The 15,162-nt window shown below is 38.3% G+C and overlaps 1 protein-coding gene and 1 long non-coding RNA gene across 4 annotated transcripts in view; one reads left to right on the top strand and one right to left on the bottom strand.

The window, feature by feature from the left end:
* Positions 1-11,186, top strand: part of LOC121350695 — a 43,963-nt gene extending 32,777 nt beyond the window's left edge. The window contains exons 7-8 of the long non-coding RNA XR_005954689.1: positions 3,829-3,938; positions 8,850-11,186. This is a non-coding gene — a long non-coding RNA (uncharacterized LOC121350695). The remainder of the gene's footprint in view (positions 1-3,828; positions 3,939-8,849) is intronic.
* The window catches only part of MRTFB (myocardin related transcription factor B), a 66,690-nt gene that overhangs the window by 11,649 nt on the left and 39,879 nt on the right, over positions 1-15,162 (bottom strand). For all 3 annotated transcript variants that reach the window (XM_041462225.1, XM_041462223.1, XM_041462224.1), the window contains 9 exons: positions 14,993-15,058; positions 13,977-14,032; positions 13,344-13,419; positions 12,694-12,855; positions 12,020-12,204; positions 7,812-7,952; positions 6,139-6,386; positions 4,429-4,585; positions 1,279-2,301 (listed from right to left, as the gene is read on the bottom strand). In XM_041462225.1, the coding sequence (XP_041318159.1) occupies positions 1,279-2,301; positions 4,429-4,585; positions 6,139-6,386; positions 7,812-7,952; positions 12,020-12,204; positions 12,694-12,855; positions 13,344-13,419; positions 13,977-14,032; positions 14,993-15,058 (2,114 nt within the window). The remainder of the gene's footprint in view (positions 1-1,278; positions 2,302-4,428; positions 4,586-6,138; positions 6,387-7,811; positions 7,953-12,019; positions 12,205-12,693; positions 12,856-13,343; positions 13,420-13,976; positions 14,033-14,992; positions 15,059-15,162) is intronic.

Below are 15,162 nucleotides of genomic sequence, written 5' to 3'. Positions count from 1 at the left end.
ATGCAGAATAGCAGTAACATGTATTCGGGAGGGATGAGTGGGAACTGTACAGGAAACCAAACTGTTACTATGTTTGGTACTGAGGAGTTCCCAGCTAAAAGGTGATGTTTATTTTGCCAACAGAGTTTAAGACAAAGACAAACTGGAGAGAGCCCAGTGGACATGCTAAAAATAAAAGGGGACAGAGAGAGCAGATATCAGTAAGAAAGGACTGTAAGAGCTGGCTTGAGTAATCAGAAGAGAAAACTGATAATGCAAGAAAAAGGTTGCTTTTAAGACCATGGTCATTTTTAATGGCCAGTGAAAGGCAAGAAGTGTGTCTAACCTCATGAAAAACAATTTTAAGTGATAGCGGAAAACTTTCTGGAGTATAGGTAAAGTAAAATACCAGGACAAGCTGCTTAAGGTTGTTACAGAATTCTAGCAGGATTTTAGAACAATTCAGGTGGAGATCTGGTTGTAGCTTCTAGGAACAGTTCTTGCACTGCAGACTGGGTGCAGATCCTCACCAGAACTTTCCACCCCTCATAAAGGTTGCTGGATGTACTGCTGCACAGGCTTGCAGCAAGCCTAGGCCCACAGCATGCACAACAGCCAGGGACACACTGCAGCTGGAAGAATACTTTGCTGCCATGATGGGTGGCAGGGGATGTTCCAACAATGCCACTAGGAAGTGCATTACTGCTTAATTCTACCTCAGACCAACAGGTTACACTGATTCAGCTTGGTCAGATTACTTCTATACCTCTGTATTTACAGCCTGTCTTGGTTTATGCTGTATTTATTCACTACCTATAATCAGCCTAGAAATAATATTTGCATAACCATGGTTTCTTTTTCTAAGTCCACAGGAGAGTTCTACAACCTGGCATCCACATTTCTAAATATATTGAAGCACCACCACACAAGGTAGTTCACATATGTTTTGCAAACAGGCCTATCTCAAAATAAAGCACTGAGACTGTAGCTCTCTATTACAATTTGCAGTTAACAAAATGATGGTATATGCTACTTTAAATCAAATTGTGCATGGAGGCAGTACATGGTAAGGCAATTGCTTTTCAGGAAAGAGTATCTAGGAACAGAAGTTGCAAAGAAACAAGTATTAGAAGCAGGTATTACAAGATCAGCTCAAGCTTTTCTACTGTTTCCCTTAAGCAGAAACAGGCTAAGCTTGATTTTTAAGTTAATCTTACAAGCAGCACATTTACCTATTTACACTAAGTTATGAAATACTGCAATGCAGGTTACGTGATAAAAAAATAGAAACACCCTTACCTGCAACTTGATATTTCCAACTGGTAACTGCACTGCAGTGGCAGCATTTGGTGCCTGGATAGACAGTGGGAGGAGCAGCTGGGCAGTTCCTTGGGCAGTTAATAGAGCTTGAGGCTGGGCAACAACTGCAGTTTGTGGCTGCCTCTGTGGACTAACATAAAACTGAGAAATGGCATTCTGAGGTTCAGCTTTGGCCACAGGTATCTCCTGCTTGATAACAACTGCCTTTTTGGCAACTGGATTCTGGCCAGCGGTGTACGCTGACTGTCCTAAGGAATGGCTGGCTACAGGTACAGATTGACTGGTACTTGAGCAGTCAGCAGGAGCAGTTTCATCTTTGACAGCAGCACTGAACTGCTTCTGTTCCAAAGCAGCTGAGTTACCAAAAGTCTGAGACTGTTGCTGTTGTCCCCTTTTTTCAACCTCAAGTTGCATTTTCAATACTTCCACAAGTTTTTGCTCTTGTTCCAGTTTTCTTTTGAGCTCTTCAATCTGTTTTTCTTTTTCTTGAAGCTTGCGGTCCTTTTCTGCTACATCATACTCCATGGTTGAGATGCTTCCACTGCTGCGATTCTGGTTATCCTCGTTTGTGCTTGCTCTCAGTGGTGAAGTACTTAGGAACTGGGATGGTGACATCATGGTCATTTCTGGGAAAGTGTCTGCCATACTCGTATCATCTGTGCTTAGACTCGACTGTTCAGAGGGAGAGGGAGATATAGGCAGGGGAGAGCTGATGATTTCAGTATTTACTGCTTTGCTGCCAGGTTCAGTAGATGTTTTTTCTGGAGGGAAGCTGGATGTCGTATTAACCACTGGTTTATTTACTGTTGTAACAGGAAATGCCACAGTCACTTCCCCAGTGTTACCTGTGGCCCCACTAGAAGTGGTCACTGTGACAGAGGTACTTGTAGCAACCCCATTGTTGTTAAGATCTTGATAGGTTTTCAGACGCTCAATAAGATCTGTTTTTGTTCCAGACACTGGTAATCCCCTCAGTTTCAACTCCATTTTAAGCTCTGCTACCTGAAATAAAATAAAACAAAACACTACAATAAAAAATGAAAATATTAAAACTTACATGCATTCTTATTACATCTTAATAATGAAAATTATTTTCATTTGCAGATTTGCTAGTTATTAAACCTCTGGGTTCTGACAGCATGCATTATCTATAAACACATTTCCTTGACCTCCTACTTACTTCAGTGTTTAAGTGGCCAATATCTTAGCAGTGTTCAGTTGTACAGTGAATAGCAGCAAACTGATGATGTTTTTTCATAAATATTCAACATGGAAAAATGCACCTACAGCTCCAGTTCTGAGCTAAAAACATCTGAAGCAAACCAGCAGACAATGGCAGCAGTGCAGATAAAAGCAGTGAACAGCAGCACACTGAGCCCCTTTGTTACACCATCAGGACAGAGAGATCTGAGAAACTTTATCAGGTCAGCTGATGATTCAATAGACCCATCAAACACAAAAGGCTCTCTTGCTAATTAGCAACCAGTCACCCTAAGTGCCACCTGTGTTTCCTTTTCAAAAACAGTATAAGCAGTCAAAATTACTTTCTGACAGAAAAACGTTCTCAGTTTTTTCCAATAAACTTACAGACAAAGTAAAGTGCAAATGTTTTGAGTAAATTGATTCTATGCTTCAAAATATCAGTTAAAGAAAAGCAGTCACAAAGAATGACTTCTGTTTATCATAAACATACACCACAGCTAACTGCAGGGTTGGGGCTCCCTGCATATTAGAGCTACCTCTAACACAACAAAAGCTAGTGACCTCAGTAGTATTTCAGTGCTCAGCCAGCCTAGAATTTAACTTGGAGGTATTTTGGATTTGGAAATGATGAAAAGTCACAGCAATACATTTTACGTCTCTAAAATGCACAGCAATTTTGTGTTAAATAACTCCCTAGCCAATGACTCAGCTATTTCCCCCAGTCTGGTACCCCCTGCACTTGAGAGTGTGTTCTAATTTTTCTCTTTTTCAAAAATTCATTTCTGAACTCTTACTCAGAACTGATTTAGCTGAGTCAGTGATAAAACCACCATCAGCAGGTCTGCAAGGAAGGCTTATGTTAGTGTTACCACATCAGCAGGAATACCAATAAATTGTGCAGAAATAGGTAATTGAACAGCTTTAATCACTGCAAAGCACAATTCCAGGTATTAACTTAAATATCTTTTTAAGTTTTTAGTTAAAAATTTAAAGACTGGAAAACTGATTTCAAACGCTGTTGTTTGAATTGCATTTTATAGACTTATTTCATATTAAAAGATTGGCTTAACTTAGGACAATATATTACTGTCTTGAGAATCCAATCTTCTGAATTTTCTTCTTTTTATCCCTTCAAATCTAAAAGAAATCTCCCTCCTGCCCCTCACAAATCTTGGTAAAGGCAAAGAGAAAGGAATTAATTGCCCACTAGATGTCCCTACGCTGCTGCTGAAGTTTGGCACATTCCTACAGCTGCTGAATCCTAAACCCCCACACGCTGCTTCAGATTTGTCCCTCACAGTCTTTATTCCTTCTCATGTATTTCAGAAAGAAGAAGATCCTATGCAATGCCCTCATAGTGCAACCTGAACAGTCTACACAGTTAACTTCAGGAAACTCTGGAATTTAGTGTTCATTTTCAGATGTGTTGAATTCTGGTAAGATCTTTTCTGTTCTCTCTTTACAGTCTTATTTCTGTCTCTATTTATAGCAGTGACCTCTCAGAGTATGTTTTTATTAGGGCATCTTTTCATTTATATTGCTTAACTAAACCTCTTCACTGATACACTGAAATTGTCATGAGGAAATTACTGCTCCTGTGTTTAAATCTGTCTGAGCTGAAACTTCACATGAAGTGAACCTCACAGCTTACCCAAGGTGTCACAGTGACCAATACAATGTGTCTGAAATTCCTCCTCTTCTAATTTTTTGGGAAGGAAATGTCAGTTCTGGAACATATGCATATGAGCAATCAAATATTTCCAGGAGAGTTGTGTATGAAAACTTGGACAATCTTATTCTACCCAATTAGGAGGAAAGAACAGTTTTCATTGGTACAGATCACCAGGCATATTCTCAACAGTAACAGTTCACAAATTATGAATTACAGTAATGCACAAGAATGGACAAATCCCTCTTATCTTTTACCTTCAAGTCATCCAAGCTTGAAGGTAGAGGACCTGGTTTCCTGCTAGGAGCACTGCTGTTCTGTCTTGGTGAGCTGGCAGCTGATGTTGGTGTACTGTTGTTGTTCAAAGTATTCAGTGGTGAATTCCCATTGTTGCTCTGTTTGTCATTCAGTGGCCTTCAAGTAACAGGAAAGAGGGACAAGAATGCTAAATATATTATGTTTTCAATCAAGAGGCTGTGATTCTGAATCTCATGTCTGTGAAGCTAATGAACAAATTAACTTTTTTTACAAATCCACGCTTAACACATATTACATATTTTCAGTAAAACAAAACAGACAAGAAAACAGAGAGTAGTATGTTGCTATTTTGGTTTGGTTTTGCAGATAAGCATACCAATTTATGCTTCATAGTTCTGATTATTGTCATGGTATCTCTGAAGAACACTATGGACTGCAAACTCTGTTTACACAAATTAATCACCAGCCAGGGCAATTAGTTAATTTTGTCTGGCATCAGTAACCACCCCCCAGTACTGAACTCTGTGGTTCAACCCTTCCATAGATGTCCAATGTTCACACACAGTACGGACTGACATAAAGCAGTTCACTTTGAAGATGATGCATTTTTATCAGCTGTACTCAAGAATCTCATACAAAGATTCCGAAGTAATGGTAAAAAATTTAAAATGGCACCATTTACACTAGGTACCATAAGTCAGCTCTTTTATTTTGTTCAGCTGATTTATGAAGAAATGTTTCTGAAATGTCAGTAAATGGAACATAAGAAGCGTGGGCAAGCAGGCAGAAACATCGCCAGTCCAAATGTTAGGATACATGGTAATTATAAATACAACCACAGATGGTAGCTTTAACTTTTCTAGCCTCACTTGCTCAAGAAAAAGAACTCAGTGAAAACTCATTAAAAAATAGCTGAAGTCAATTTGAATTTAGGCTTGTGTGACTGTAGCATGTTACACTTTAAGGACTTCTAGGAAAGGATTGGTCTTACATGATGAGAGTGAAACTCCACAGATAGTCAATTTTTTGTTTTGTTATGGGATGCTGGCAACTCTTTAAACATTTATTTTTTGACTGCTTCTACCTATAAATCAGTGAGTGTACTTCTCACTGTTAAAAGTGCTAAAGATCAGTACTAATGAGGAACTCCTATAAGCATTAGAGATGAGGCTATAAACAACACACAGATCTTATCAAATTTAAAATGACTGTTATGTCTTATTTGTAAACTGCAAGAATGTGGTTTGTGAATTTGATGTAAAGAAAAATAAACAAACCCACAGGAATAGTGCATGTCTTTGTTAAAGACATAGTCTGCAAGCTTCTCTCCTGCTTTACCTATCTCACATTTGAGTGAAAATGGTGTCAAAACTTTCTTGATTTTGCACAAATGCTTTTGATTTTCAAACATGCATTTGATCAGAAAAAACACATCTGATAGCTAAGATGTTCTGTTTCCATGTCACATAAAAATAACTAGGACCACCTCAAGGCTTCTAAGACTTCAGGATTATTTTAACAAGAGAATAACCTCACCACCTTGTTAAATGATGAGTAATACCCACAGTGATGCATAATACCACGTGAAGTTTTCTTGGGTTCCAGCTGTCTCTTTAATGTTTGCAAACCATGTTTACTTCTAAAGCCCTAAGCCTATAACTGATGTGTATGTTTTTTTCTTAAAAGGACACAAACAATGCTTCACATACTTCAGCAGTGCAGGTAGAATTGTCTGGTAGTTGTAGTGTTGTTGCTGTTGGCTCAGGATCTGCAGCTGCAAAAACAGTTGCTGCTGTTGTAGCAGACGAGCATAGTTGGAGTCCATCTGTGGCTCATTTTTCTCACCTTTCTGATCAGGTGGAATATACTGATGATACTTCAATTTTTTCACCCTTGGCTTAGGTTCTTTACATTTCTTGCTCCGATGTTTATCATTTGGGTTCTTTGGGTGGCTTTGCTGTTTATGGATGGAAAAGATTGAAACAAAACCATAAGAGATGTCACTTAAAGCAGTTATGCATGGCTCAGAGATGCAGCATACCAGAGCACTTTTACTGTAGAGAGCTGCTGAAAACAATTGCCCTTGAAAACATCCCCAAATGAGCCGTCCTTGGAAGGTTAACATACTCCAGCTGGCTTATCCCCTGCACAAGTAGGGGTCATCAAATCTCAGTTTGTGAATGGTTTTTTAAAGGTGGCACAGCTAAGGGATTCTACTAGTCATGACCTGTCATTGCAAAGAGGCATTCTTCTTAAGCAGGTAAGTTCAAAGCCACTTTAGCATTTTGTGGAAGTAAAAGCCAGTATTCTAAATTCCATCTGTAAACATCTGAGGTACTCAGAGGTCTAGACTAAAAGCATGGACAGACACTTCTATAAATTACAGGCAGCACTATCTTCATTAGCAATGCTCAAGTCGTAAAACTCTCTTCCTTTACAAGCTCTTTGGAATTATTTTTAGGGAAAAATTGAAGGCAGTTACCTAATCATACAGAAGGTATCAAAGCAGAAATGCTGTGTTGATCCATGCCTGTTCACTACACAGATAGCCTCTTTTGGGGCACATCTGAATTAAGGTCCTGCATTAAGTAAGCTGGTACATATCCAGTCATTTCAAAGGATATAGCCAAATTTATGTTAGAAAATGACTGCCAGAGGTCATCCTTGTGCATTTAACTGAGTTAATTTCACATAGGTAAGTAGAAGTCTACATACATATATTCATTAACACAGCTGAAGACAGTGAAATTACTGAAATGAAACATTATGGACATCTAAAGGAAATCCCTCTCTAACTGTATTTGAAAGGGTTTTCAATGCTGCTGGCTAAGTCAGTGCAGAAAAGAGAATTGAGTATGTTCTTCTGATCTTCAACAAGGATACAGTAACTTCTCCCTCACAATGCATTCTGCTCATACATGAAACAATAAGAAAATAGTTGTGGAAAAGGAGCAATGCTGTTCACCACTTTGGTTACAAGTGGACTATGAATGCAGTGACTCTTTCTGTTCAACTATCCTCCATACAAAACTACATTAGTACGCAGATAGAAAGTAGAAAATCTGTATTGCAAAAACCTATTGTCCTTGTTTCTTAAAAACTTCCATAGCAATGTAATGCAGATTTCTGCCTGAAAACTTTTGTCAGCTGTACTGTAAGGACCTCTTGGAATAATGAGCTGGTCTCTGGGCTACTGGCTGACCTTAACACACAAAAGCTTTGAGTCATCAGCCCAGTATGCTCCCCTGAACAGCAGCAGAAGTTGTTCTTAGCTTCAGGCACTGTAAGTTTACTTGTGTAGTATTCCATTAAACACAGCGCTGTGTGTTTGGGACACAGATGAAGAATGTTGTCCTCAGGGGCCACAGTTCCAGGTACCCACCTTCACTAACGCTGGCCCAGGCTTTGCTGCAGATACAGTGGTTGTGGTCAGGGTGGTTGCAGCAGTGGAACGAGTCACGTGCTGTTCAATTGTAGAGGGAGTTTTGAGGAATTCAGGAACTGGAGAGGTTAAAGGTGGATACTAGTATTAAAAAAATATAAGGAAAAAGAGAAACATTAAAAACATCGACCGCCTGAGTAACTGGAAAAAATGTGAAAAAGTTAAGGCAATTTACTATCATGTCAAATTCACAAAATACTTTTTTGGAGGAATGGTGAAAACCGAACTCCTGCACATGTGTACAAGTATTCTATAAGGGCACATTTTGGCGCACTTCAAACACAGCAAATAAAATAAAATAAAATGGTTTCTTACTTTGACTTCTTTGTTAGGTAAGAATACATTGCTTTATTACTATAAAATTGAGGCCTTCAATATTTTTTGTCTGTGGAGTCAGATTTTTGTGCATACAAGGAGAGTCTTACCACCCACAGTCAGAAAAGCAATGATTTCATAAAGGTCAAACTTCAACACATGCAAACAAACTTCTTGTTTCAGAATGACCATGCAGCAGGACAGCAGGTGTATTTTCACCCTTCCTATGGTATTTTCACAGAACCCCACCTCTGACCTTCCAGGAGGCGCATTTCTTCTGTATCTTATGCCAGCAGAAGTGTAAACCCATATTTTGCTCATCTTAAATTTTTATTGTGCTGAAATTGGTTTGTGATTTTAAGTCTCAAAGAAACCTTATTATTTTCTCCTGTGGTGAATATCCCTCTGATGGAATATAGACTCTACATAAACATATCTCAGTCCTTGTGTTCCTAGACACACAAAGAAATTTTTACTCTTTTCTCACAAATAGATTTTTCATTCTCTGATTATCTTTACCTGTTACAGTTAACTGTGCTAACAGTTTTCATTAAGTCTTTCTTGGATATAAGTAACTGAAAATGTACAGGATATTCCACGTAGGGTCTCACTGCATCCTTACAGTGGCATTAGCACTTCCACTGGAATCATCTCTTCTGACAGGTTTGCAGTTTTACAGAAGATGTCCACAGCAGCTCCCTGACTCCACTGCTGAACACTGCGTCCCAACTCTCTTCCTCCTCAGTTTTCTCTTGAGTCAAGAGTCCCCAGGTTTCCACATTTCTTTGTCATGGGAAAGAGGGGCATTGTGTATTTTTCTTTCCAAGAACTATTCATTCTATTGGAATTGCATTTGTCTCCTAAAAGCCAACCAGTTCTTTTTGCATAATAACAATCCAACTGTGTGCTGACTATGCCTTCCTACTTTTGTTAGGTGACCTGTTCTTATGTCAAGGTTGTTAACAGTAACATGAAACCAGAATGTCCCAGATCAACTCCCACAGAGCACTGGTACCAGCTTCCTTTCAGCCCAGGACTTCCCTCTTTCTGTCTCATTTCTGGTAATCTCCATCCTCATTTTCCTAGTGTTTAATATTCCAGTAATAAATCCAGCCAGATGACATCAGTTGCACTTCCATTGTTTAAGAAAGCAATTAGATCACCTAGTATAATGTTACTTTTATAAAAGCCCCTTCTTTTTATTCCTATCAGTAAACATCCTTTTTCTTCCAAATTAATTCCAAGACTTGCATTATAATAAAGTCCAACAGGTACTTCTTTCTGTTTCATTTCTTCCTGTAACTTTCCTGTATTTTTCTGTGAGATTGTACCACAAAGGACCTGATACACATTTTGCAACTCCATGTCCTGGTTCTTTTGTATTTCTAGGATAGCAGTTCCCAAGGTGCAGTCTGCATGAACAAAGCTCTCAGATTTTTGCTTACAATTAATTTGTAATGGATTTCCATTTTATCTTCGTGTTTCATTTAGACATCCCACTGTGTTCCCAACCATCAGCTGCCAAGAGGCAACTACAGCTGCCTTCCCATAACCCAGCAAAACTGAATAGTGGGTTTGATCCCTCTGTCCTGCAGCCACACAGAGGAACAGATTTACCATGCCCTCCTAGCCACTGTGCACATGCCTGTCCTGGGATCCTGTCAGTTTATGGTGGCAGGCTAAAGACACAAATGTCTCTATTTTTATCTCTAGGTTTCAAAGTGTTTGCTCTGGAAAGGATCTGAAATCTTACACAGTGTCTGTTATTTTCTGTACATGCACAACAGAAAAAAAGAAAAAAAAAAGCACCACCAAAACCCCAAATTACCTCTTTTCACATTGTGTGAAAATCATGGTGTTAAACATTTTCCTCTTGCCAGACAGTAAATTTATTTTCCTTACACTAGTCATTATCCTAACCTACACACAAAGCTTTTTACAGACTTCCCAATTTTACCTGCAAGTGTTAGATGAGGCAATGAACCATGCACATGATTTATTTCTAAATTCAAAAACTTAGATTTAACAGGTCTTGACTTCTTCACTTGATTACTTCATAAACTAGTCATTATTCAATTTTAACAGATCCCTTTTCCAAATAATATGATTTCTGTACCTTTTCTGCTAGATGCCAACAAGAATCTAGCAGGTCAACAAGCTGCAGAGACTGTATTAAGGAAACAGTCATTCTTGTGCCATCAAGCAAAATTCTTTAGCTGTTTTGAAGATAACTATATAATATCTTCTGAATTGTGAATACCCCAACTTGATCTGTTTAGAGTATGACTAAAATGCCTAATCCTTACCAGATGCAAGTACACTCGGTTAAAGCAAGTTTTAGGTCATCAGTCAACAAGAGCTGAAGGTTCTCAAAATTATGTTACATCCTCTGATGGCTGGAAATGTGCGGAGGAGGAAGCCTTGAAAAGAACTCTAGCTGCACTCCACTTTATTCAAAACTTTCTTTGTATTTTTTTTTGTAATAAAATTTAAAATTTATCAGAGGAAATTAAAAGAATAAAGGAGCCATTCCCAGACACGTCTCCTGTAGAGACCTGTTGTGCTGTTATTTTTTAATTCAAAAGGAACAACAACAAGGTGAGCATCTGTTTTATTCTGTAGAAGAACAACTTCTCATTTTAGATGTGTGCACAGAAGTGGCTGTAATGTGACATGAAATCCATAAGCAAAGGCTTAAAGTTCTATCTGAAGCACTTTTTCAATCAAGTTCAAGTGCCTTTTTGTTTCTGCAATCACAGATCTCTCTAATGCTTCCTACTTGAAAAGCTTTTGGCGTGTATTGCTTTGAGTATTTTTATTTAACTCTTCATTAGGAAACTAATTCCTTACTCAGGAATCTAATTTCATGTGGTTTGTTTTCAATTTATTCCACACAAATTATGTTTTCTCTATGTGAAATCCAACTCCTATCTTAATCTGTATGTTAGGGTACAATGAAATAAAATGGATGTGCTGTACTTTGCGTCCAGCATTGTTTCTGCATATAAACTTTACAATACTTTTTCTATCTACTGTGGTAATGAGAAAACCAAGGAGAGTAATACCAGATCCTGAGCCACTCAGCTGTCAAGTGTCCATGGTCATAAAGACAATATAGTCTTTGGAGCATTAACAAGAGCTATCTGTTTTTTACTTTATTTCACAGTTGCCTTCTGCATTACTTTCTGCAGTAAAGAGCAAATCCACAGCTCTCTAAATCCTCACACTTTTAAATGCTCTGCTATGCAGGTAACATTTTAACTGCCACAACACAGTTACTTTCCTTTAAGTACCTTGAGAAAATACTAAAAACCTCAGAAAAATCAACATAACTGTTATTTTGATTTCCTAAATAGTAAATCCCTTAGGCAGTATTTTAAAACTATAGGAAAGAATATTTAAATTATGTGGGAAACATTTTTTTTATGGACTTTCTGAAGATAATGGAACTGACGTCAACTGTTGTTTCAGCTAAGTTTAATTCTAAATGAGTTCAAGACCTTGCCCAGAAGGAAGACAGACATTAAGTAATCAATAACAGCTGGAGTAAACCATGGCCATGACCTTTTAAACAACTTCTGGGAAAGCTGCAGATCTTCTGTGGGTCGTAATGAATTTTCAGGGAATTTATGGCTTCACTGCAGCCTATGGGAATTTCATCACTGCCACCAGCTAAGCCAGGGTTCTACTCTATACACTCCCAAGCAGAAAAGAGACTCCCAGATACCCCTTTGTAGCAGCAGATGTATTCATTCCATGTGAAACCATGCCCCACTTCTACAGTGCCAGACCAAAAACCATACTGTGAAGATTTTAACATTTAAAAACTGTACCTGTGTTGATGTAGCAGCATTTGGGGTTACAGGTGAGGGTGAGTCACTTGTTTTTGGCTCACCAGGGGAAGCTGCTGAACCCTGGGATTCTTGGCTGGCTGGTTGATCTGGTGATAAAGCATCACTGCTGTCTTCATCAAATGAAAAATCATCCAAAGCTTGAGGGTAATTCTCTTGTCCAACTGCTAAAATGTTTACAGAAAAAGAAACAATGGTTTTTTTAATTGCACAAATTGAATTTAGACATTCATGGCAGAATCAGCTAATTGCTGGAAAATGATCAGTTTTCAGCAGTCTAAACATATGGTACCTAAGTATTTATTGTTTTTTAATATGAGAGCCATATTAAATGATATTCAAGGAATCAATAAAACCAAGTGTGGAGCAGAAGTGGTTTTAGTAAGAGTTTAAAAGGTACGTTCAACAGATGTGGAGTGCACACAGACACCTACGACAGGCTGAGCAATGGCTACAGATGTTTGATTACTTTGTAATGATTTTTATTTTCAAAAATGTATTTTCAAAGTTTCATGTAAAAATGGGATTACTTTATTTAAATGATAACAAAGTTTAGGTCTCAGAAGCTGAAAGAGTAAGTAGTAAGAAACTTAGCATATGTTATCTTCCACAATGCCACGTAGATCACAAACAGAAGCTGTGGGACTTCTACTTGCCTATAATGGCTTCTTTAACACTGGAGTCTACAGGAAGAATATTTTTCTCTACCAGTTCCATAGGGCCAGGTCTCTGAGCAATCTTCTCATTCAGATCATCTGCCAACCGAGCTCTCTTCAGTTTCATCTGAGTAGCCTGTAGTGAAGGCTCTGCAAAGGTCTCTAAAAGGATATATTGATTCAAATATTGTTCCAATTGTTCCCCAATTTCATGACAAACAACATTGTCTTGTCTTTGCAATAACCATTCCACTTATATCAAAAGCAGCCAAGTATAACAGGTAACAGGATAACAGTCACATTTGTTAAAGGTTCTTTAGGGCCAGGGGAAAGTACAAGGCTGTCAGGTCATTTTAGGACATGGAAGCAATAGAAACACTCCATGTACAGACCCTATGCTATAATTACCATTACAAATCAAGAACAATATGCAATAGCAAACAAATACACTGCTGAGAATACCTTCACTGCCACAGATTGTCTGGTAATATACAGATTTGGAATACAGACTACCACAGACACTGCAGAAGCAGAGAAATAGAGCAGATAAACCTTTAGAAACAATTCCCATCAAAGTGTCATTCAGCAGGATAACTGAGAGCACAAGCAAGTCCCTGCTGTGAGCAGCTCTGAGCAGAGCTGGCACTTACCTTCCAGGATGTGCATTCTGACCAGCTCCGAGCGGTCCGGCCTGCTCCGGATCTTGTGCTTCAAGAAATTTTCAGTCTTAAAAGAAAGGAGGAAACACCATTAGCTACTGTTCACTTAAAAACTCAAAGCAGTTTGACAAATCACCCACATCCAATCAATGAATAGTTGCAGTTTCATTCACATTGGGGGGTAGCACTGTCAGAACACAGGCAGTAGAGGGGTTTTTCTTGCTTTATTCTCTTTTCCTAGCACTTAAACAGGGCTGATGGATTTCCAACTTCTCCAAACAAGATGGGAATTGGATCCCACACCACCACATAATCACAATAGTATAGATTTGCCACAGAAAAAACTGCACAAGCATAATTTTCCCAAGTATCCAATCCTTAACTGGAGGTTACCTCCCCCCATATGTTTTAACCCCCCCCATAAGTTTAATCCTCACTGATCTGTGAAGGCTCAGAGAAGTTCCTCTCAGATTTGATATTTTATTTTAATGAATTCTCCCAAAATAAAAGCACACATTATTACTGTAATGGTAAGAATTTTTCCATGTACTCAGAGAATTCAGTATCACAAAAATGACTCTCCATTTCCAGATGTTAATCACAAGTTTACAGAAAGTGGTTTACCCTGGCTCGCTCCAGGCTCTTTATCTGCTCATGGAATGCAGCTGGACTTTTCAAAGCTGTGAAGGGAGAGTAAGAGTTAAATGGACAGGAAGTCATTTTTGAAAGAAATATGCTAACCCGAATGTGTGTATGGGTGTTTAACACCACCTCAGAGTTGTGTTTGCAGGATTACAATTGATTTGTGCTAGTTGTATACACCATGTTTAGCAGAGATGAGCAATACTCCTATATAGAATACCTAGAATATTTGATTTTAACAGATTATTACCATGTAATGGTTAACTTTTTCACTATCTACAAAGGTGTTTGTTTACTTATCAAAACTGTCCCACAGTGGAAATTTTGTGAGGTAAGGTTTAGAATGCCAAAATACCTATTTAATTTAATTTATTCCACTGAATTTTCTGGCTGTCCATACCTCATACTTCCTGTTATTAGAGAGAACTGGACCTTCCCTTAAGAACTATGTGTTGATTCAAAAATGAAATAGAAAAATGCAGAGGCCTTAAATGTTCATCTTAGAATGATGTCCAGCTTCTAAATAACCAAAAAGAGTAAAAAAAAACCTAGCAATAACATAAATTGCAGAGTGCTCCATCTCAGTGCTATTCACTTAGAGATTCTCCACGTTTTCTGTGCACCCCTCACTTGTTTGGCAACCTTTGTCATTCTACTCTTTAAAAACTGCTGCTTTTATTATTAATGTCAACTTATTTAAGTAATTCAGTTTATTTAGTAAACTCGTAATAATTATTTAAATAGAGAAAATAAAAGCAGAATCAGACTATGTCTACAAATCCTTGCATTTTCATCACAACAGCTATGTTAACTGAAGCATGGTGTAAGCACAGTGAATTCACTACATGCTCACTTAGGTTAGCAAAAGGATCCCACAAGTCTTTTCAAATGCTGATCATCTTTTTCATGATCTCACAGAAATGCTCGTCTTCATCATTTTATATATTCAATTCATAATTAACACTACAGAAATACAAATTACTAGACATAAGTCTTACGTGGCATGATGCCCTGGTCCACCAGCTGCTCTCGTGTCCGTCTCTGTTGCAGCCTCAGCTGAAGTACTGACAAAAGAAAACATTGGTTCCTGTGTGAGCACGGATCCTCATAAAGTGCAAAACCCCCATTCCAATGATACCAAGTATGCAACCTTAGAAATACTTTCTGC

The sequence above is a fragment of the Pyrgilauda ruficollis genome, unplaced genomic scaffold (assembly GCF_017590135.1).
Source record: "Pyrgilauda ruficollis isolate IOZ18807 unplaced genomic scaffold, ASM1759013v1 scaffold16, whole genome shotgun sequence".
Taxonomy (NCBI): domain Eukaryota; kingdom Metazoa; phylum Chordata; class Aves; order Passeriformes; family Passeridae; genus Pyrgilauda; species Pyrgilauda ruficollis.
This window is presented reverse-complemented; position numbering and strand designations above follow the sequence as displayed.